The sequence below is a fragment of the Dendropsophus ebraccatus genome, chromosome 5 (genome assembly GCF_027789765.1).
Source record: "Dendropsophus ebraccatus isolate aDenEbr1 chromosome 5, aDenEbr1.pat, whole genome shotgun sequence".
Taxonomy (NCBI): Eukaryota; Metazoa; Chordata; class Amphibia; order Anura; family Hylidae; genus Dendropsophus; species Dendropsophus ebraccatus.
The window spans coordinates 151,499,329-151,523,227 of record NC_091458.1 but is presented as its reverse complement, the minus strand read 5'-3'; the positions used below and the strand labels follow the sequence as shown (position 1 = coordinate 151,523,227).

The 23,899-nt window shown below is 45.0% G+C and overlaps 1 protein-coding gene across 1 annotated transcript in view; it reads right to left on the bottom strand.

Annotated features, from left to right (window-relative positions):
• Nucleotides 1–629: 629 nt before the first annotated feature.
• Nucleotides 630–23,899, bottom strand: part of LOC138793231 (protein argonaute-1) — a 50,062-nt gene continuing 26,792 nt past the window's right edge. Inside the window, exons 11-19 of the mRNA XM_069971650.1 lie at nt 13,216–13,349; nt 12,327–12,511; nt 10,556–10,715; nt 8,191–8,281; nt 7,896–8,090; nt 7,550–7,684; nt 6,366–6,467; nt 4,489–4,688; nt 630–1,978 (exon numbers count right to left, since the gene is read on the bottom strand). Of these exons, the coding sequence (XP_069827751.1) occupies nt 1,870–1,978; nt 4,489–4,688; nt 6,366–6,467; nt 7,550–7,684; nt 7,896–8,090; nt 8,191–8,281; nt 10,556–10,715; nt 12,327–12,511; nt 13,216–13,349 (1,311 nt within the window). The 3' untranslated portion in view covers nt 630–1,869. The remainder of the gene's footprint in view (nt 1,979–4,488; nt 4,689–6,365; nt 6,468–7,549; nt 7,685–7,895; nt 8,091–8,190; nt 8,282–10,555; nt 10,716–12,326; nt 12,512–13,215; nt 13,350–23,899) is intronic.

The following is a 23,899-nucleotide window of genomic DNA, read 5'->3' as shown; positions in this document are numbered from 1 at the left end:
ATTGTGACTATTACCCATAGTCTATTACAATTCAATAAGGGATCGGTCGCTCAGATCGTTTAGTTGGGCCTGTTCCATATATGCAGTTTTCACATTTTATGGAAGTGTAAAATGATATATGTACACAATGCTATATGTAATATCAGGAGTCTCTGCAATGTTCTGTATGTTGAGAAGGAAATTTCCTAAGGTAAACCCCTAAATCTGAATAGGAGTAAAGACTAGAAGGTGAGCGCAACTCCAGCCTGATCATTCGGCATTTGAATACCAGTGGCTGAAGAAGGTGGATGTCCGGGAAAACATGTGCACAGCCTTTGGCCTATGACTGTATCAATGTTTCCCCAAACTCCTTAGGGCTGCATCAAACTTCTGCAGCCATCGGTATTCAAGTGCCGAATGATCGGACCTGGATTGTTGTAGTGCTCCTATTCTAGAATACAATTACAAGCCACAAAATCCCTCTTCTGTACAGATACCGTCTGCTCTCAGTACATTGCCGATACTCTTCCGCGTAAAGAACAGTGTTGAAAACACTGTTGTGTCAGTGACATCATACTTCTGTGGTGTCAGTGACATCATACTTCTGTGGTGTCAGTGACATCATACTTCTGTGGTGTCAGTGACATCATACTTCTGTGGTGTCAGTGACATCATACTTCTGTGGTGTCAGTGACATCATACTTCTGTGGTGTCAGTGACATCATACTTCTGTGGTGTCAGTGACATCATACCTCTTCGTAGCATTTTTTTTTTATACAAAAACAAGTATTCCTGAACCTAGAAAAGACAGGAGGTGTAGTTCAGGATAGGTATGTAAAGCAACTATAAGCTTATGATTTAGGAACGGGGCAGAGCCACTACATACAGTAAACGCCATCTTGTAGTAATTGCGCAAAGACTGATGGACACCGCTCTAACCAATCTATCAACAATGAGCTGGTGCTTCTAGTGCCACTATGTACACTCCGCAGAGCCGGAGAAGCAGGATCGTTTGTTCTCGTCTAGCACTTTAAGGGTTCAAGGCACTTTGCACAATACTCTATTACCGCTACCAACTAAAAATTAGTGACGCGACAGTATCAAAACGGTTTCACAATATGAAGGCACGCCGGAGTCAGGTCATCACTGGATAAGAACACCCTATTGCTTTGAATAACCCAGCTCCATTCTGCCTCGCTATAAGACAACCATATGGCACCAGTGGATCGCAGGAGGAAAGTCACAAATATTCAACATTTGTCGTGGCAGGTGATATGAATTTTTTTTTTCTTACAGACATTCTAAACCCAAAAAGTATTCCAGGTCTTGCATCTGTACATGGCCTGGAGATAGCTGAACAAGCCATGTTCTTGTGCTGGTTACGTTCCCAGGATGAGAACATCTTGTGTGAAGGAGCATTGACACTGGAGATCTTCGATGCTCGTGTGTTACCTCGTAGATTCTTGGTTCTTTGAATCGGAATTGATCTTTTTTGTTTAAGGCTCAAAATCGTTAGTCTTTTCTTGTAGCTCTTTTCGTACATAGGTTGCAGTGCACATTCAATGTATCCCACTGGAGCTGGCGGCTTAGCTCTTTTTCTTTTGCCTGCAGTATTGCATTTCAAGTTGTCGAGAAATCTGCCGTGGCGATTAGAGAAGACCTGCTGAAGTGGTGCTCTCTTACGTTTCCACAACATGCAAAACGATGCCCAATAATTCCCACGTTGCACGCACGGGACCTCACCAGGTTAGTCAGTTCAGTTTGAGGTACCCTTCTTTTGTAAGGCTCAGGATCCCAAGAAACACAACTCTTCTGAGCCAATGAGGTACAGGATGTGGCAAACAAGTCACATTTAGATATAATCCACTAAGAAAACTAGGTGAGATATCATCAGGCAAAATACATGGTGCGCAAAGTGTCTTGGTGAACTTGAACTGCTTTAGCTAAAGCCTGTGGATCTCTTCCATTGCTCTGTCCAGAAATGTGGCTGCCTTCTCCACTGCAAGAGAAGAGGGGGGAAAAAACACACCACTCAGAATTACTAAAACGGTTCTTGGGACTCACTTATGAGGAACAAATCTAGCTATTCATTCAAAAAACATCCAGTTTTATTTTAACTTCCGCCAAAAAAAACCCCAAAAACTTTACAATAGCGAGTTGTTCCCTGGCCGGCTGTCTCTGCACTCTGTGATGCCGGGAGGGTTCAAATTGCTGGTAACCTCTAGATATTACAAGGTGTAGAGACTGACAGCCAGGGATGCTGTTTACATGAGCGGTCTTGAAAAGAAGAGGGGGGGGTGAGATGGAGTGAACAGCTCCCACACAGTTTCCTGTGTCTTCAGCAGAAAGCAGCAGCTCAGAACTGGGAGGAGGAGACTTGAGAAAATAATAACACGTATGGAATAATGTGTATTTTACCTGGCCGGAATGCCACTTTAACCCCTTCATGACCAAAAATCATAGATGTAGGGATGTCCAGGTCATATTGAAGCAGTGTTCTCAGTCTCGTCTAAGAGCCATAACGCTTTTATTTTTCCCCCTACACGGCTGTTTGGGGGGCTCATTTTTTTTGCGCCATGAGCTAAAGTTTTTATTGGCATCATAATGATCTAAATGGAAATTTTTTACTTTTTTTTTTATATAATTTTTTCTTCTTGATAAATAATAAAAACTATTCTGCAAGCCTGGTGGGTTTTTCTCCTCTTTCAGTTATTTAACAGATCAAAAATTATGTGTTTTTTTATTTTTTACATATTTTATTTGTAAAAATGGGAAATGGTGTGATTTCAATTTTTATTGGGGGGAGGGTATTTTATTTATTTTTTTAAACACACTTTTTTTTTAGTCCCCCTGGATTGCTTGTACTGATCAATGCTATGCCAATGCATTGCACTGATCAGTGAGATTGGCACTCCGCATGTACTTTCTGTATGAAGCAGATCGCTGATCCAGTATGATCGAGGTAAGTATTTATCCTCCCATCTGTCAGTCATGCTGCTGGGACCCCGAAAAGTCAGTGACAGGTACTGCTTGTCACTGACTCCCTTAAACATTGGGTTAATGGCGGCAAGCACCATGATAGCTGCTGCCTGTCATTATGCCGTCTCCTGAGACACTAATGTGTGCAGGGCTGATCACACACATTAAACATCCTTCAAGTCAGGAACATTTATATACGTTCCAACTGCAAGAGGCATTGGCAGTAGAAGCAAATATAGCCGCATGGCTGACAAGAAGGGGTTAACACAGTAACAATGCACTGAATCTGCTATGTTTTTGCAATCCATTAAAAAAAAAAAAATGGATGTTTTTCCATTGACTTCCATTTTTAAAAAAGACGGATCAAAATGGACCCAAAAATGTAGTCAACCTCATTTTTGTGTCCATTATAAAAGACGGATCAGTTTTAATCAGTTTTTTAAATAATAGAATTCAATGGAAAAACGGATGCACAAAAATGCATCAGTTTCTTTCCTACGATTTTTGCAAAAAAACGATGAAAAAACGGATTGCAAAAACATAACTCCTAAGGCTGGGTTCACATCTACGTTTTTGCAATTTGTATTTTTTTTCATCCGTTTTTTGAAAGAAAAAAAAAAAAAAAAAAACGGATGGAAAAAACTGATGCATTTGTGTACATCCGTTTTGATCAGTTTTTCCATTGACTTCCATTATAAAAAAATAAAAACGCATCCATTTTTTTTTAACTTACACAAAAAAGTAGTCGACCTAATTTTTGTGTCCATTAAAAAAAAAAAAAAAAAACGATCCGTTTTTTGTTTTTATAATGGAGGTCAATGGAAAAACTGATCAAAACCAGAAATTCTAATAAGTACTGGAAGACGAGAGATTTTTAAATAGAAGTAAATTTTACATCTTTATAACTTTCTGACAGCAACTGATTAAAAAGAAAACTTTTTTTTGGCTGGAGTTCTCCTGGAGTCCTGCTCTCCCGGCCGGCCAATTAGTGTGTTGCACAGCCGCAGCCACTGATTGGCCGGGCGGGAGAGCAGGACGCCGGACCCGTGCAGCAAGGACAGGTAATGTATGCTGCTTACAGCGGGGGAGCCGGCGGGAGTAGAAGGGGTTAAGCGCGGTATAATTACATACTCGCTGCGGTCGTTTAGACCGCAGCAAGTATGTAGTTTATGGGAACTGCCAGGACCTGCCGGGCGCGCAGCGAGAATCTCGCTGCGAGCCGGCCCGTGTGAATATACCCTTAAAAGGACAAGTCCTTTATTAAAGTATTATATAGTTTTTTTTATTGCAAAAAAACAGATGGAAAAAAAACGGATTGCAAAAACGTAGTGTAGACCCAGCCTAGCCTGGACACAATTATCTATGGAAATTCTATCAATAATTTACATAATCTACAGAGGTTTATTACAGCAATTAAATAAAATGTATTGTTATTAACATTTACCAGTCTGACCAGTTTGTAAAGCCAATAACTTTATCCCCTTTCTTTTTGAGATTGAAAATGATGTAATATAAAACACTTGCACACACCTGTCATGTTCCTTGTCTACTAGGTGATACCGTGCTCTGAATGCAACCAGTCGAGCATAATACGCAGGGGCTGGTATAGACACAGACCGCGTGCAGCGCACATAGGTGTGACACAGCTGGTACGTGAGGATCTGGAGCTCATCAGCTGTGAATCTGTTGTCATCCCACAGGACGTAGTAATGTGAGGGTCGGCTGGTGCCCTGGAGAGAGGTAAAGACAATAACTCAATAAAAATCTCAATTCTTCTCTCTGCTGCCACCTCTGTCCGTGTCAGGAATTGTCTAGAGCAGGAGAGGTTTTCTATAGTGATTTGCTGCTGCTCTGGACAGTTCCTGACATGGACAGTGGTGGCAGCAGACAGCAGTGCGTCATACTGGAAAGAATACACCACTTCCTGCAGGACTTACAGCAGCTAAAAAGTACTGGAAGACTGGAGATTTTTAAATAGAAGTAAATTTCACATTTTTATAACTTTCTGACAGCAACTGATTAAAAAGAAAACTTTTTTTTCTGGAGATCTCCTTTAATAAACCAGGATATTCATTGTGGTACAACCCGTTTAAAGTCGTTTATAGCTGTTGGACAACCAATCTCTCTCTCCTCAGTGGTTATATATCATACATGGCTCACAAACTTGAGTTGCGATGGCAGAATATGGCATGTTATATATTCCATATAGGCCACTGAGGCCATTGACTGCCTGCAACAGTAACAAGTGGGCTCCAAGTAAACAGAACCTGGGGTGCGCACCTCATCAGAAAGGCAAGTAACGCTTTTATGATATATTATGGAATTTTTAAGTGTCATTGTAGTTTAATTTTTTTTAAATTTCTTTTGCAGAAATAAATAGTCCAGGTGATTTTAAGAAACTTTGTAATTGGGTTTATTTGGCAAATATGCCATTATCTGCATTCAAAAAAACCTTCCCCAGGTCCCCCCCCTCCTCCTCTCTCTCATTCACTGCTCATTATCAGGAAATCTCGAGTCTTTTACATCAGTTGAGCCCTGTGTAACCTATGGAGAGGGGAGGGGCAGGAGGGAGATTAGTCAGTAGCAGAGAACAATAGATTACACAGCGGGAACTCTGTGAAAGCAGATATTCAGAGATCAGAGAGGTCAGTGCTAACCTCAGAGGAGATAGCCCGGTGATGTAGCTGTAAATTAACTCTTTGTTGTCCTGTTTTGGTGCCTCATCTCCCTCCACCTCTCCCCTCTCCATAGAAAACCATGAAGACAGGGGGGAGAGCTTCAAACTGCTGAAAATGCATTTTTTGTCTAATAAACCCCATTACAACATTTCTTAAAATCGCCTGTACTATTGATTTCTGCAAAAAAAAATAAAAAAAAAATTAAAAGACAGATACACTTTAAGCCTACATTTTTATATGGTGGATAACCACTGGGTTGCAGATATTCTCACTTCAGAAATGTGTAAATATATTTATCCATTGAGATTTATTAAGGTTCTTCATTGCTGCATCCAGAGCAAGGGTGTCTGTTTGAAACTGCTCTCTTATACTGACTAGGTAACCCCACTGTATGTTCATCTTCACTATGAGAACATACCGACAATGGTTGCTCAATAGAGATGAGTCCAATCGTTCGGCATTTGAATACTGGTGGCTGAAAAAGTTGTATACAGCCCTAGGGAGTCCGGGAAAACATGGATATAGCTTATATGACAGTATCCATGTTTTCCTGGACTCTTTAGGGCTGCATCCAAGTTCTGCAGCCATCAGTATTGACGATGCTGGACGATCGGCTTGAGTTGCGCTCATCTCGATAGCTCAGAAGATCATTGGCATAGAGGAGTTACATTTCCCAACACCTGTTTGGTGAGGGTAGCCTGTTTCTAGAGCTCTTCTGCCGCATGTTACCTGGATACCCGCATGACTGCACAAATAGAAATCAAACTCAAAAGGATGAGTGATGTTGGTGTCAACTGTTGTCCCTGCCGGAATGTTACCGCTTTTTCCAATCTGTATAAAAAAGAAAAAAAAAAAAAAAGTAAGACGACATTTCTCAAAAAGTTACTCCATATATTTTCTAACAAGATGGCTCCAATAGATAACTACCGTATCTTTCATTCAGCGCTGATTCAGCACTGTGCCTGACTGCTGAGTGAACTGTGCAGCTACTGACAGCTGCACAGTCCTCCTCCTGCTGGACACAGGTGACTGACATCAGAGCCGGGCAGGAGAGGAATCTGCATGTAAATACCCCTGGGAACTTACCCAGAACGGAGCTGAAGGACCCGCAGGACCTTCTGTGATGTCACAGTCATGTGATTAATCACTTGACTGTGAAGTGTGCACTACAGATACTGTAGGTAGGGAAAATCTGTATTAAAATTAGTGTGTGTATGTTGCAGAGCTGTTTGTGTATGTATATCAATACAGAGCTGTATGTGTGTTTTAAAGTAGCAGAGCTGGGTGTGTATGATGTAGCAGAGCTGGGTGTGTATGATGTAGCAGAGCTGGGTGTGTATGATGTAGCAGAGCTGGGTGTGTATGATGTAGCAGAGCTGGGTGTGTATGATGTAGCAGAGCTGGGTGTGTATGATGTAGCAGAGCTGGGTGTGTGCAATGCAGAAGAGCTGGGTGTGTGCAATGCAGAAGAGCTGGGTGTGTGCAATGCAGAAGAGCTGGGTGTGTGCAATGCAGCAGAGCTGAGTGTATATTGTGTATACTGCAGAGCTGTGTGTGTGGGGGTATAAAGTACTGTTGTGGTGAGTGTTAAAATGGGCCGGTCATTCCAATATGCTTTGACCCTTTCACTGCATTTACCCCTTCACTGTTTTAGACCACAAGGGGAAGCATGAAATATATATATTTTTTCTTTTTTCAGTTATCTAAACCAAGGGTGCGTCATATTCAGGTGTGGCTTATAAAGTGAAAAATATGGTACAGGTGTATATGTACAGCTTTAGGAACTGCCTATAGAAAAGTGTGAACCACAAACAGTTTTCAGGAAATGAGCAAAGACAACCAATGTAATAATTTCCAGAAACTTCCCAGTAAATGAAGCAAAACACGAACAAATATTGCAGGACACCACCTACCCGCTCGCTGCGGTCAGCACAAAACAGGCGTGTGTGGTGCCGCTTCTGTACAACAATGTAAGTGATGCCTGGCTGGTAGTCCTTCTCCAGTTTAATACACGCATCCCTGATAGCCAGCAGCTCATAATGCAGAATCTAAAAAGGCAGAAAATGTTATAAAAAAAAATAATAATAAATAAATAAAAAATATATATTATAATAATAATAAATAAATATTTAATTTATTTATTTATATATATATATATATATATATATATATATATATATATATATATATATATATTTATTTATTTTCCCACATGGAACCCAATAAAAATGTATAAATCATGTATGGAGATGTACTTGCCTGAGGGAGCTGCCCTTCTGGTACTCCATCTCTATAGAAGATGATCCTTGTGGGTTTAAAGCGTGTAGACTTGTAAAACTGGATGAGGAGTTCCCTCACCATGTATGAAAGGTCCTCAATGATCTCCTGCCGAGGACGCTGCACCCTTACTGTTGCACAGTACCTACTCGGATGAGCGTCCATACTACCTACAACCTGTATTACAAAAAAAAAAAAAAAAAATAGGAACTTATGTTAATTCCGTCTTTGCACAGATCATATTGTTGACCACATTATATATTGTTTTGTTTCTGACCGCCGTGATTGAGGGCTTCTTGCCGTCGCCGGCTGGTGGGTGGGTAACATCTGCTCCAAGGAAAATGACTGGCTGCTGGAAGACTGCAGACCTGTCCCAAAGCAAAACAGGAAACTTAAAGGGGTTGGCCACTTTATAGTAAAATTGCTCAGTGTACAGTATTAGTAAGTGTGCTCACTGTATATACTGACAGCAGCTCCGTGTGTACCCCGTAGAGCTAAAATCAGAATCCTCTCCTCCAGGCTGTGCTGCCCTGCTCTGTGATGAGTCTGTCCATAAAATGGCCGACATGGAGGAGCATGTGACCATGCCCCGACCCCTGTGTCCTCCATACGCATATACAGGCTTAGTGGGGGGTGGGACACCGTCACATGCTCCTCCATGTCGGCCATTTTATGGACAGAAACAAAACCGAGCAGGACAGCACAGCCTGGAGGAGGGGAGTGTGATTTTAGCTCTATGAGGTACACAGGGAGCTGCTGTCAGTATATACAGTGAGTACACTTACTAACACTGTACACTGAGCCCACCCCTTTAACTATGCTTATTCACAAAGACAACAGACTAATACTGCACTCTACAGCTGAGACACAAATTGTGTAAACTACTGTAATAAAAATAAAAAAAGGAATTTGTAAGAACTGGCACCTAAAGGAAATCTACCATGTAAACCTATTACTACATTTAAAGTGTAACTGATTTAAAATGTTTTTTTTTTTTTGTTTTTTTTGCAGAAATCAATAGTACAAGTGAATTTAAGAAACTCTGTAATAGGTTTTATTAGGCAAAAAGCCTAAATTTGTCCCTAAAAAAAAGCTGTTTAACCCCAACCCCTACAAACAACCCCTTTTTATCTGTGCATTATCCAGCAAAGATAAGATGGGCTTGCTGAGTGCATTACAACTTATGGAGGGGGGGGGCAAGGGGGATGAGTAAGCAGGGAGAGCAGACAAGCAGCCCAGCAGTTTGGAGACTGTCTGGGCACATGAAACGCTGGATTCAGAGGCCAGAAAGGTCAGTGCTTGTCTGAGAGCTTGGTGAGAGAAGATTGTAGGATGTTGTGCTATGCAGGGCTGCCTTTTCTCCTCTCCGTGCTCACTCCCCCCCCCCCCCCCTCGACCCCTTCCCGCTCCATAGAGCATAATGAACACAGAAATCCTGCTTCTTCTGAAGTGAGGGTGGGAGATAGGAAAGCAGTTTTTTGAATACAGAAAGAGTCTCTTTTGGGTAATAAAACCTATTAGAGTTTCTTAAAATTTCTAGTCATGACATTTAGTCATGACATGAAATACGACATTTAAATCACAGTTATGCTTTAACCAAAACAGCATCTAAGTGTGTAAGCAGTTTGCAACATGATTTACAGCTGACAGATTCCTTTTAACAAATAACCAAAGAAATTGCACAATTAGATAGAGGTATACAAAAATCTTTATTACAATAAATCAATTCATAAAAACAGATAAAATGAGGTATGGGATAGAACACAGAGGTCAAAACCAGAGGGGGAGGAAGACGACAGTGTGGTATGACAAGAGTAGAAATTAAATATACTGTGGTAGAGAATAATGAAACACTACCATCTAGTGGTCATTGTTTGTATGGCAAAAGAAGGGGGGGGGCTGATAGCAAATAGTTCTGAGAAGCCCAGTGATTAAAACGAACCACAAGACATGTATAGTAAGAGGGGAAACTGTACGTGACCCCAAAAAATGCAATAGTGCAATGGGAGTAATGATAGATGAATTTGGTGATCAACCCAAAGTACAAAAAGGAGCCCTGGGCTGTTGTGCTGTTGTACTTTGGGTTGATCACCAAATTCATCTATCATTACTCCCATTGCACTATTGCATTTTTTGGGGTCACGTACAGTTTCCCCTCTTACTATATACATGTCTTGTGGTTCGTTTTAATCACTGGGCTTCTCAGAACTATTTGCTATCAGCCCCCCTTCTTTTGCCATACAAACAATGACCACTAGATGGTAGTGTTTCATTATTCTCTACCACAGTATATTTAATTTCTACTCTTGTCATACCACACTGTCGTCTTCCTCCCCCTCTGGTTTTGACCTCTGTGTTTTATCCCATACCTCATTTTATCTGTTTTTATGAATTGATTTATTGTAATAATGATTTTTGTATACCTCTATCTAATTGTGCAATTTCTTTGGTTATTGGTTTTGTATGTTCGTTGCACTGTAGAATATTGTAGGCAGGACTTTGTAGGTTGTCTGTCCCTATTGTCAGGCTCAGACTGGTCATCTGACATTTCTGGCAAATGCCATTTTGAGCTGTAATCGCCCCCCCCCCCCCCCCCCCCCCCCAAAAAAAAAAGGACACATCAATTACAAAACAGGACATACCGTTGATGAGGCACTAATATGTTGTTGATGCCACCTAGTTTGACATTGATCTTTAGGCACAAATTGCTTAGGGTCTGTGGGGAGGTCTTCACCACATTTTTCACCTGGACACACTGCGTGGCCATGCCAAGGAGAGTGTCTCCAACACGCTTCACTTCAGCTGGAAATTAAATCATTGATAGAAATTTATCAAAATAAACTGGTCAACCCCAGAGGAACGTACAGTATGCAATCATGGCAACCAACACAACTGGTATTAAACACATATATACCAACACTTGAAATAAAGTAAGACACTATCACTTTATCAGTTAACAGTGTCGAGAAGGCGGGGCTTCCCTGCAGTTGGCTGCTTAGAGGACCCAACTGTCATGAAGCCCCACCCAGTTGTCACTGTCCACAGATGAAATTAAGCAATTTTTTACGAAAAAATAAGTTTTATACAGGTATATGCCAATTGTGCAGCATTTAAAATGTCACTGTTATGTATATAATATAAAGCAATTAATTTACATTCATTTTTTTTTTAGTTATCATGGAGAGCACAGCACATCCTGTTTTCAAACTTTTTTTTTTCTAAAAAAAAAAACAGGAAAACAGTCCTGTATCCCAGGCCATCTGAGCGCTCACAGAGAGAAGGCAGTCATGTGATTAATGGACACATTGAGCCGTGACGATCGTTTCGCCAGCACAGGCTTCCTCAGGGAACATCCCTGAGGAAGCCTGTGCTGGCGAAACGATCGTAAGGACAGTTGTGACCCACATAGTGAATATGGGTGAGTGGTAAATACTATGGAGATTTGTAGTGTCTGTAGATAATTGTATAGTCCTTTTACTAATATGTTGGCTATGTTTACATATCTCTGGCACTGAAGTAGACACTCTTTAACACTTGCAATTTGCTATACTATTCATTTTATGTGGGTCATTTTACATTATATTTTTAAACAAATATATATATTTTTATGGAATATTGATTTTAAATCATGTTGTGTAATGTATCATGGTAAATAAAAATTTTGGTATTATTCAGACTCTATGCCCATAGTTGTTGTTTTGTATCCACTTCTACTGTTGATGTTGATTTTAAGGGTGCCTTCACATCTACCGGATCCGCGGTGGATCTCACACTGTGGATTTGCAGCGAAATCCGCTGCAGATCCAGTTCCATTCATCCCTATAGAGAACATACCCGCAGCGGGATTGACATCCCGCTGTGAGTATGTGCTTTAACTCCCAGCTGCCCGCAGCGGAGAGCATACATTACCTGCTCGGTGACGCGGCTGCATATGAGGCACTGATTGGTTGAGTGGGACTGGAGCCGGGAGCCTGACATGCAGCCGTGTCACCGAGCAGGTAGGTTTAGATCTAAACAAACGATCAACAGCATACGAACGATTTTTCGAACGTTGCCTGCAATTACACAGAACGATTTACATTTAAATTTGAACGCTTTAACGATTTTTCGCACGATAATAGTCCCGTGTAATAGGGCCCTTAACAGTGAGGTCAACAGCAACTTGACCTCAGATTAGACCTCCCGGCATTACAGAGTGCAGAGACAGCCTGCCAGGGACACTGTTTACATGAGCCATCTCTGAAGAGAAGGAGGAGAAGAAGGAAGATCAAAGTGGAGCCGGAGTGAACAGCTTACACAAAGTTTTCTGTATCTTCAGTAGGGGGGATGACTCAACATGTATTCATGTGACAGGTTTTCAATGTGACAGGTTTCCTTTATTTGTTTAAGACATGCACAGGTCGTCATTCTCACCGTATACTGGCGTTTTTCCTGGCAGGATGACAATTATCAGCTGGAGGCCAGAATATGTGTTTTTGAGGTGTCTGAACATTGGCTCCACGCTGTCCGCGCCCTGTGCGTATTTACAGAAGCATGGCTGACCCTGGATGGGCATCCCAGCATCCTTAGAGATCTTCCTCAGCTGGTCAGTGAAATTCCTGCAAAGTTTTTTCAATTAAAAAAAAAAAAAATTGATCAACAAATAAGAATAAAAGTTGTTGTTACCAAAACCAACAGTGTATTCTCATAGCATTCTTATAGCTGTTAAAGAGGTAGTCCGGCAAAAATGTTTTTCTTTCACATCAACTGGTACCAAAAAGTTATAAAGATTTATAACTTACTTCTGTTTAATAATCTCCAGTCCTCCAGTACTTATTAGTTGCTGTAGGTCCTGCAGGAATGGGTGTATTCTTTTCAGTCTGACACATTGCTCTCTGCTGCCACCTCTGTGTATGTCAGGAACTGTCCAGAGCAGGAGAGGTTTCTATGGGGATTTGCTACTACTCTGCACAGTTCCTGACATGAACAGAGGTGGCAGCAGAGAGGGAAAGACCGAAAAGAATACACCACTCCCTGCTGGACATACAGCAGCTGATAAGTACTGGAGGAATGGAGATTATTAAACAGAAGTAAATTACAGCTGGGAGGTGGGGCCCAACTACTGTGAAGCCCTGCCTAGGTGACACTGTCCTATGATGAATAAAAGTGAGAAAAAGCGGGGGGGGGGGGGGGGGGGGGGGGGGGGGCAGTATCACTTTAAGTTTTAGTTGATAGTAAACTTAACAGGAAATACCCTTTTAATGTTGTCATCTCCAGCAAACCTCTGGCTATATTCAGGAGAGCATCATATGACAGGACTTACTTTAGCACTTCCTCTCTGCACTGCTTCTGTGGAGCAAAGCAAGCGATGGCCCAAACTTTTATTTCAATGCCATTGTAGAACTGCTTTCCTCTCATGTCCCACACACCTTGGTTTGGTGTTGCAATTGCTCTGTTCTAGGAAGATAAAAAAACACATTAAAAAAGGTATTTCCTTTTTCTTTTCTTTTTTTGAGATGAGAAAACTTGCCGAAATTCGCACGAACCCAGATCAGCATTTGAATCCCGCTGGAGAAGGTAGATGCAGCCCAAAGACTGCCTGGAAAACATGGATACAGCCTATAGCAGCCTATAAGCGCTGTTGTTGCAGCTTAGGTTGGGTTCACACTACCTCTTTGCAGCCAGTTTTTTGCAAAAAGACGTATGAAAAAAACGGATGCATTTGTGTGCATCCATTTTGATCCGTTTTTCCATTGATTTTCATTATTAAAAAAAAAAAAAAAAAAAAAAAAAAAAAAAAAGGATCAAAACGGATCCGTTTTTTTAAATTGACACAAAAGGTCAGATCCGCTTTGATCCTTTTTTTTTTTTATAATGGACGTCAATGGAAAAACGGATCAAAATGGATGCACACAAATGCATCAGTTTTTCATCTGTTTTTTCCAAAAAACTGATGTAAAGAATGGATTGCAAAAACGTAGTGTGAACCCAGCCTTATCTCTCATGAAATAAAGGAGTCGGGCTGTAATTTTCCATGATGGTCGGGTGTGATGGAAAAGAGGAGTTACTCACCGGGTAATGAGGTTTCCTCGAGTACATGACAGCACCACGGAGAGAGGGACCCCGCCCCCTGGGACAGGAAACCTGAAGTATAAAAGGATTAGGCCCTCCTCTCAACCTCAGTGAGTATTCCAGAGACCGGAGAGAGCCATGATTAGTATCAGGATTGTTTAATCTTAAGAAGCACCATCACCAACTATAATACTACTTTTTTTTTTTTTTGCGCACCCAAGTGAAACACAGTGAAGGAACCAAAAAAGGGTGGGTAGTAATGGTGCTGTCATGTACTCGAGGAAACATCATTACTCGGTGAGTAACTCCTGTTTTCCCCCTCGACATGACAGCACCACGGAGAGAATACCAGAGATGAAAGAAAGATTAGGGAGGGACTATAGCCAGTAAGACCTTACGCCCATAGGCAACACCAGAGGAATCAGAAAGATCCAACCTATAGTGTCGGAAAAAAGTGTGCGGTGAGGACCAAACCGCCGCCCTGCAGATCTGAGAGATGGAAGCATCACTTCTTTCCGCCCAAGAGGTAGCAACAGCTCGGGTGGAATGGGCTCTGAGCCTAAGGGGAGGAGAAAGACCAGCAGAAGAGTAAGAAGAGCAAATAGCCTGCCTTATCCATCTGGCTATAGAACTACTACTAGCCTTACACCCCTTATTGGGCCCTGAAAATTGCACAAATAGAGACCTAGACTTTCTAAACTGCTTTGTTACTTCTAAGTATTGCAGTACAGAACGTCGTACATCTAGACAATGGAACTCCCTCTCCTTCTCATTGGCTGGTTTGTCACAAAAAGAGGGTAACACTATCTCTTGAGAGCAATGAAATTCTGACACCACCTTAGGCAAGAAAGCAGGATCTGGTTTGAAAATAATTCTATCAGACAAAATCTTAGTGTATGGTTCACTGCATGAAAGGCTCGCCAACTCCCCCACCCGTCTGGCCGATGTCACTGCTACCAGGAAGGCGGTCTTAAGTGTAAGATTTTTTTAAGGATATATTAGACAAAGGCTCAAAAGGGGCATCTGTTAGACTTTTTAAGACTAGGCTAAGGTCCCAAGGAGGAACTGATGGTGATAATCTTGGCGAGAGTCTGGCTGCTGCTCTAAAGAATCTGACCACCCAAGGATGAGTAGCGATTTGTTGGTTATATAGGGCTCCTAAGGCCGGGGCGTGCACTTTTAAGGTAGCTGGCTGAAGGCCCTTGCCTAAACCCCTCTGTAGGAAGTCTAGGATCTGTGCTATGTTAGGAGAATGAAGATCAACCTTTTTAGTTCCCAAAAATGAAAAATATGCTTTCCATATTCTAAAATAGATCTTTAGAGTTGTAGGCTTCCTGCTCCGCTGTAAGGTAGATATGACCTCATCCGAGAGTCCATGACTTTTAAGAACTAGCCTTTCAAAAGCCAGGCCGTCAGGTGCAGCTGTTTCGTATCTTGATGAAAAATCGGTCCCTGAGAGAGTAAATCCGGACGGTCCGGTAAGACCCAAGGGTCTGTCACCGACATTGACCTGAGACCTGAGAACCAAGCTCTGCGAGGCCAAAAGGGAGCTATGAGAATCACTCGAGCCTTCTCCTGCCTGATCTTTTTTAGCACCCGGGGAATTAAGGCCAGTGGAGGAAAAGCATACATTAGACTCCACTGCCAGGTCTGGCTTAGAGCGTCTACACCTAGGGGCCGGTCCGCTGGGGACAAGGAAAGAAACTGTCTCACCTGTCTGTTTCCCCTGGTTGCGAACAGGTCTATGACCGGTCTCCCCCAAAGATCCGTGATCATCTGAAAGACAGAAGTATTCAGGCGCCATTCCCCCCGTAGAAGCTGATGTCTGCTGAGAAAATCCGCTCTTATATTCAGAACCCCCTTCAGATGGACTGCTGACAGACTCAAAAGGTTGCGTTCTGCAAAAGAAAATATGTGATAAGACAAGTCCAATAACAGAGGGCTTCTAGTGGTACCCTGTCTATTGATAACTGAGACTGCTGTGGAATTATCTGAAAAAATCTTAACATTAGAGCCCTTAATGTGAGACTCTGCCACTGTTAGTGCAAAATAAATGGCCGCTAATTCCTTAAAATTAGAAGATCTAACGATGAATTCATCGTCCCAGGTGCCTTGAAAATTGTATCGGTCGGTGTGTGCACCCCAACCTGATGGGCTGGCGTCTGTAGTTATCACTTTTGGAGAATCAATAGTCCAACTAAGACCCTGCAGGAGATTAGACCTAGATAGCCACCAGGAAAAACTCTCTAATGTCGCTTTGGACAGGGAGATTTTCCTGTCAAGACCCTTGGGAGATCCATCCCAGGCCTGGAGGAGCTGAGCCTGCAAAGGTCTAGAGTGAGTCTGAGCCCATGGGACTGCTGGAATGGTAGCTGTGAATAGTCCCAGCAGAGACATACCCTTCCTTATAGATGTCACCGGGTTTTTGAGAAGAAGTTGCGTTAAACTTGTAGTTTCTCTATCTTCTCTTCGGGCAGGAACGACCTTTGTGTCAATGAGTCCAGAGTGATCCCAAGAAAGAGCTTTTTGTTCTCTGGAACTAGAGAGGATTTCTCGAGATTTACAATCCAGCCGAGCTTTTTTTTTTTTTTAAATTCTGTTTATTGGTTTTTCAAAAGATTCTTTTTTGGGAGTACAGAAAACAAGTGTTGAGACACATCCCTCTCCAACATGGAAAGTAGAAGTGTACATACAGTAACATATAAAGAGAAAAATCACAATTAAAACAATGAAACGTTGGTCATGACACTGGACCCTTATGCAACCCACCACTGGAGGTGCAAAGCGTTCCAAGACGTGACCCTTGGATGATTATGTCCAGTTCAGACTAGAACTCAAAAGTGGAATACATGTAACACGAAAGGGAAGAGTTAGGAAACACTGGGGGAAAGGTGGCAAGGTCACAAGAGGGGGGGGGGGGGAAGAGAAAAGGGAAAGGGGAAAGGAATAACCTCCAATAAGTAGCTGGCCCACGTCACACGCTCTCCTGAGAACGGTATATACGCCCCATCAGAAGGTGTCAGTACACCCTCTAGGGCCACCAAGGTTCAGTCCGGGTCAGTGAGTGCATCAGCCCCAACAGGCCTGAGGGGTAGTAGCCTGAGCAGACCCAGAGAGCCCGCCAAATCCGCTTTCAGATACCAGGCAGTGTACCTGAATGGTTTAACTATATCATGTATTTCTGATGTGGTGTAATGACTTTGTATAAATGACCTCCATTTTTTTAAGAAAACTGCCGCACCCTTTTCCTTGTGTCTCTCCGTTTCCACTCTATCGATACCAAGCAGGTGTTTTAGGAGGTTAACCAGTTCAGGGGTGGAGGGAGTATGTGGCTGTAACCAGTGATCGAGCAGAAGCCGCTTGGCCGCCAACAATACCACGTGCACTATGAGAGGGATAGACTTCACAGGAACACATACCCCCTCAGTAGGGTCGATGTAGTGAAAAATCAAGGCCTGAGGTTCAACCTTTAAGTCAATATTCCAGTGTGCCTTAATATACACAATAATTTGTTTCCAATAGTCTTGCGACATCGGACAGGACCATAGGCCATGCCAGAGATCGGTGGCATCCATCTTACATTTCGGGCACGCAGTGATGCGATCCGGGAATTGTGGCGACACTGGAAAATTGAAACCATATATTGCACGGTGTATTATCCTAAAATATGTTTCCCTCCAGCGTTCATTGATCACACAGGCTCTGACTTTCAACAACCCCTGCCCAATCTTATCACCAATATCCGGATCCTGTATCACATCTATCCATTTGGAAAATAAAGTGGAGGCAGACACCTTTAGAAAGTCATTACGCAATGTCCCATACAGTTCTGAGAGGGAGATCTGCAGAGGCCGTACACCTATGATTTCATCAAAGGAATTGGTTACAGCTTCCTTTGCCACATTTCGCAATCTGCTCCTACAAAAGGAGGTCACTTTCAAGATCTGTAGGAAATGTGTGGGTGGCAGGTCATATGTATCACGTATTTCCGTGGTAGTCATCCATCTTTTTTCACTCGTATTCATAAGGTGTACTGCCTCCGTGATACCCTTAGCTCTCCATATCTCATACTGGCGATCATCTCTACCCTGGGGGAAGTTAGGGTGTTCCCATAAGGGGAGTTTCTTAGTCATCAGGTAGGGAAGTTTAAATAATTTTCTGATCTCCCTCCAAGCAATAACGGTGTCTCTGATCACCAATGAGCTCTTTATTTGGGGGGGAAGGGAGGCCACTCTAGAGTGGAGACATGCCAGCAGACTCCAGGGAGCTACCAACTCTGATTCCAGCTGAGTATTGGAAAACTGGCTGGTGGCATGTGTCCAATCAAATACATGTCTAAATAAACAGGTTAAATTGTACCCTCTAATATTGGGAAACCCTACTCCACCCACCACCCGGTGGAGCATCAGTTTTTGCAATGCAATTCTGGTTTTTTTCCCCTGCCATATAAAAGTCGTGAACTCTGAGGAGATACGACGTATATCGGACTGCTTCAGAAGGACCGGGATAGTCTGCATAGGATATAGGAGTTTAGAGAAGCTCATCATTTTTAGGAGATGGCAGCGCCCCATGAATGACAAAGGCAGGTGGGCCCACTGTCTCAGCTCTTCTATGATTTTGGTAAAGAGTGGTGGGTAATTTAATGTATATAAAGAGCTGGGTTCTTTCCCAATCCGTACGCCCAAATATGTTATGTGGGATTTCACCGATTGGGTACCCAGACCATGGGATGTCCAAAATTGCGGGGGCAACATTTTCCCTAGCGCCAGAACCTCACTCTTTGCGGAGTTGATGCGGTATCCAGAAAATGATCCAAAATGGTTTATATGGGCCATCAATGGTCCGAGATGAGTCTTAGGATCCGACATAAATAATAACGCATCATCCGCAAAGAGTGTGAGTTTTATCTCTGCTCGCCCTACCATAATTCCTTTATAAATAGCGGAATCCTCCAAGGATCTCGCCAGGGGTTCCAATGCCAGATCAAAAAGGAGAGGTGACAGAGGGCACCCCTGGCGAGTGCCCCTGAACAGCTGCAACGGAGCAGATAGAAAGCCCGCAGTATGGATCTGCGCCTTGGGGTTGGAGTATATACAATTCAGGAATGTGCGGAATTGTCCCTGCACACCAAATCTGTCAAGCACCTCCCCCAACCAGTCCCAGTCCACATTATCAAAAGCCTTTTCGGCATCTAACGCTAAAAGAATAGGAGACTGAGACGATCGGGGAAGGTGCCGCGTCCAATCGAGGACCGTAAGGACCTTTCGAATATTGGTCACTGCAGATCTGTTCTTAATAAAACCAACCTGCGAAGGACCCACCAGATCCCCCATGAATCCACTTAGTCTTTCGGCCAGTAATTTGGACAGAATCTTCATATCCTGATCTATTAATGATATTGGTCTATACCAGTAGCGAAATTTGATGGTGGGCAGGGGGGGCGGCCGCCCCCGGGCCCACTCTGGCAGGGGCCCACTCAGATCGCTATTGAATTTTCTCTCCCTAAGTCTATTCCTGAAGATACAGACTGCCTGTGCAGTCTGTATCTTATGCTTTTACCTAATCCTGTATAGCGGAGAAGTACGGCCGGGGGCGGCCATCTTGATGACGTCACAGTGGTGCGTTCCAACGCTGGAACGCAAGGGACGTAATCAAGATGGCGCCCGGCTTTACTGCACCGCTACAGAGGACTGGGTAAAGTATAAGATACAGACTGCAAAGGCAGTCTGTATCTTCATGAAGTTTATTTCTGAAGATACAGACTGCCTGTGCAGTCTGTATCTTATACTTTACCCAGTCCTCTGTAGCGGTGCAGTAAAGCCGGGCGCCATCTTGATTACGTCCCTTGCGTTCCAGCGCTGGAACGCACCACTGACGTCATCAAGATGGCCGCCCCCGGCCTTACTGCTCCGCTCCGCTCCGCTACACAGCTATAGGTAAAAGCATAAGATACAGACTGCACAGGCAGTCTGTATCTTTAGGAATAGACTAGAGCTGGACATGTGGACGCAGGGGGAGCTGGACATGTGGACGCAGGGGGAGCTGGACATGTGGACGCAGGGGGAGCTGGACATGTGGACGCAGGGGGAGCTGGACATGTGGACGCAGGGGGAGCTGGACATGTGGACGCAGGGGGAGCTGGACATGTGGACGCAGGGGGAGCTGGACATGTGGAAACAGGGGGAGCTGGACATGTGGACACAGGGGGAGCTGGACATGTGGACACAGGGGGAGCTGGACATGTGGACACAGGGGGAGCTGGACATGTGGAAACAGGGGGAGCTGGACATGTGGAAACAGGGGGAGCTGGACATGTGGACGCAGGGGGAGCTGGACATGTGGAAACTGGGGGGGCTGGACATGTGGACATAGGGGGAGCTGGACATGTGGACATAGGGGGAGCTGGACATGTAGAAACGGGGAGCTGGACATGTAGAAACGGGGAGCTGGACATGTAGAAACGGGGAGCTGGACATGTAGAAACGGGGAGCTGGACATGTAGAAACAGGGGGAGCTGGACATGTGGACGCAGGGGGAGCTGGACATGTGGACGCAGGGGGTGCTGGACATGTGGACGCAGGGGGTGCTGGACATGTGGACACAGGGGGAGCTGGACATGTGGAAACAGGGGGAGCTGGACATGTGGAAACAGGGGGAGCTGGACATGTGGAAACAGGGGGAGCTGGACATGTGGAAACAGGGGGAGCTGGACATGTGGAAACAGGGGGAGCTGGACATGTGGACATAGGGGGAGCTGGTAAAGAGGGGGAGCTGGACATGTAGAAACGGGGAGCTGGACATGTGGACACAGGGGGAGCTGGACATGTGGACACAGGGGGAGCTGGACATGTGGACACAGGGGGAGCTGGACATGTGGACACAGGGGGAGCTGGACATGTGGAAACAGGGGGAGCTGGACATGTGGAAACAGGGGGAGCTGGACATGTGGACATAGGGGGAGCTGGACATGTGGACACAGGGGGAGCTGGTAAAGAGGGGGAGCTGGACATGTGGACACAGGGGGAGCTGGACATGTGGACACAGGGGGAGCTGGACATGTGGACACAGGGGGAGCTGGACATGTGGACACAGGGGGAGCTGGACATGTGGACACAGGGGGAGCTGGACATGTGGACACAGGGGGAGCTGGACATGTGGACACAGGGGGAGCTGGACATGTGGACACAGGGGGAGCTGGACATGTGGACACAGGGGGAGCTGGACATGTGGACACAGGGGGAGCTGGACATGTGGACACAGGGGGAGCTGGACATGTGGACACAGGGGGAGCTGGACATGTGGACACAGGGGGAGCTGGACATGTGGACACAGGGGGAGCTGGACATGTGGACACAGGGGGAGCTGGACATGTGGACACAGGGGGAGCTGGACATGTGGACACAGGGGGAGCTGGACATGTGGACACAGGAGGAGCTGGACATGTGGACACAGGGGGAGCTGGACATGTGGACACAGGGGGAGCTGGACATGTGGACACAGGGGGAGCTGGACCTGTGGACACAGGGGGAGCTGGACATGTGGACACAGGGGGAGCTGGACATGTGGACACAGGGGGAGCTGGACATGTGGACACAGGGGGAGCTGGACATGTGGACACAGGGGGAGCTGGACATGTGGAAACAGGGGGAGCTGGTAAACAGGGGGAGCTGGACATGTGGAAACCAGGGGGAGCTGGACATGTGGAAACCAGGGGGAGCTGGACATGTGGAAACCAGGGGGAGCTGGACATGTGGACACAGGGGGAGCTGGACATGTGGACACAGGGGGAGCTGGACATGTGGACACAGGGGGAGCTGGACATGTGGACACAGGGGGAGCTGGACATGTGGACACAGGGGGAGCTGGACATGTGGACACAGGGGGAGCTGGACATGTGGACACAGGGGGAGCTGGACATGTGGACACAGGGGGAGCTGGACATGTGGACACAGGGGGAGCTGGACATGTGGACACAGGGGGAGCTGGACATGTGGACACAGGGGGAGCTGGACATGTGGACACAGGAGGAGCTGGACATGTGGACACAGGGGGAGCTGGACATGTGGACACAGGGGGAGCTGGACATGTGGACACAGGGGGAGCTGGACATGTGGACACAGGGGGAGCTGGACATGTGGACACAGGGGGAGCTGGACATGTGGACAAAGGGGGAGCTGGACATGTGGAAACAGGGGGAGCTGGACATGTGGAAACAGGGGGAGCTGGTAAACAGGGGGAGCTGGACATGTGGAAACCAGGGGGAGCTGGACATGTGGAAACCAGGGGGAGCTGGACATGTGGAAACCAGGGGGAGCTGGACATGTGGAAAACAGTGGTTTTCTGATTTAACCCTATTTGGCCCAGTTCTCTCTGGCAGCTTCATAGAGGAGCTGGGGGCTGATCTGGAGATCCTGGGGGAATGGGGGCAGAGGTCCGACCCCTCCACCCCAGTCTCTTACAGGATAAGGGACAAGTATGTTTAAATCAGAAAGCTGTGATTCGGATCACAGAGAGCAGGGTGCAGCAGCCTGTAGTGGCTGCCCGAGTTAGCTAGTGATTGAGCCTGCGGTACCTCCCTGTGAGTGATGCACCTGTCTTAGGCAGAATGCAAATTATCTACCTCTATGGTATATGGGTCAGTCAGTGTATAGGGAAAATAATAGTCTTTGCATAATGGATTTAACTTTTTTTTACAGTTTTAACTACAGATCTCAGGTGAACCTGTTATACTGCCCATACATCCATGACATTGGGATAGTGAGCGACTCCGATGAGAAGACACCCCTTGTAAGTCACTGTTTCATTTTATGTGTCTATATATGTAAATGTAGAAGCCTCTAACACTGCTCTTAATTCACTATGAGTAATGGAGCAGAATATACCCTTTATTATTTAGAAAGCATTGTTGTCAAGCGAGGTTCCCTTTGGGTAACATAATCGGTTGGGGGCCCACTCAGACTTGCTCGCCCCCCCTAGGCTGAACCCCTAGCTACGCCCCTGGTCTATACGAATTGGGATCCAGGGGGTCCTTCCCAGGTTTCAGCAGCAGTTTAATGTGAGCTACGTTGGAGTGGGTAGGCAACTCTCCTGTATGCAAGATATGATTGAACAGGTTGGTAAGGACCGGCGCTACAGAATCCAGGAGGGCCTTATAGAACTCCCCCGAGTAGCCATCAGGCCCCGATGCTTTGCCATTATGAAGTGCCTTAATAGTCGCCTTCACTTCCTGTTCCGTCACATCAGCATTCAAACATTCCAGCTGTACCTGTGAAAGAGTGGGGAGTCTGATATTGTTTAAGAAGTTGGCCCTATCCTCCTGTGATCGGGGAGTAGAACTATAAAGAGTGGCATAAAAATCTTTCAGTACCGTGTTAACTAACCGCGGATCCGAGACAACCTGTCCCAAGTCCGTCCGTAACGCTGCTATATGTGACATGGGAAATTTCCCCTTCGCCAGCCTAGCGAGCAGTCTGCCAGATTTGTTGCCAAATCGAAATAGTTCGTTTTGGTAGTGCGACCAGTGCACTCGTTCCCTCCTATCAAGCCACAAATCAAAGGTCTGCTTAGCCTGCTTCCATGCCGCCATAAAGGGACCAGACGAGTCCCGCAAAAAGGCTGTATACGCCTCCCTCAATTTGTTGCTCGCCTCAGCATAGTGCTGAGTGACTTTTTTGCGTAGAGAGGAAATGTAGCTAATAAGCCAGCCGAGCTTCTTTAGGATGGACAGAGTTCTTCCCAACATTATCAGAAGTTTTTCTTTTGTTTCTGCTACCAACAGAAAATCGTCTAAATATGGTATAAAGATGCCTTCTTCCTCCCTTATGTGGGCTGCCATTTCCGACACTATCTTGGTGAAGACTCGAGGAGCGATGGAAATGCCGAAGGGCAGCGCCTGAAACTGTAGGTGGACCAGAGAGTCGTCTATCCAGATTGCC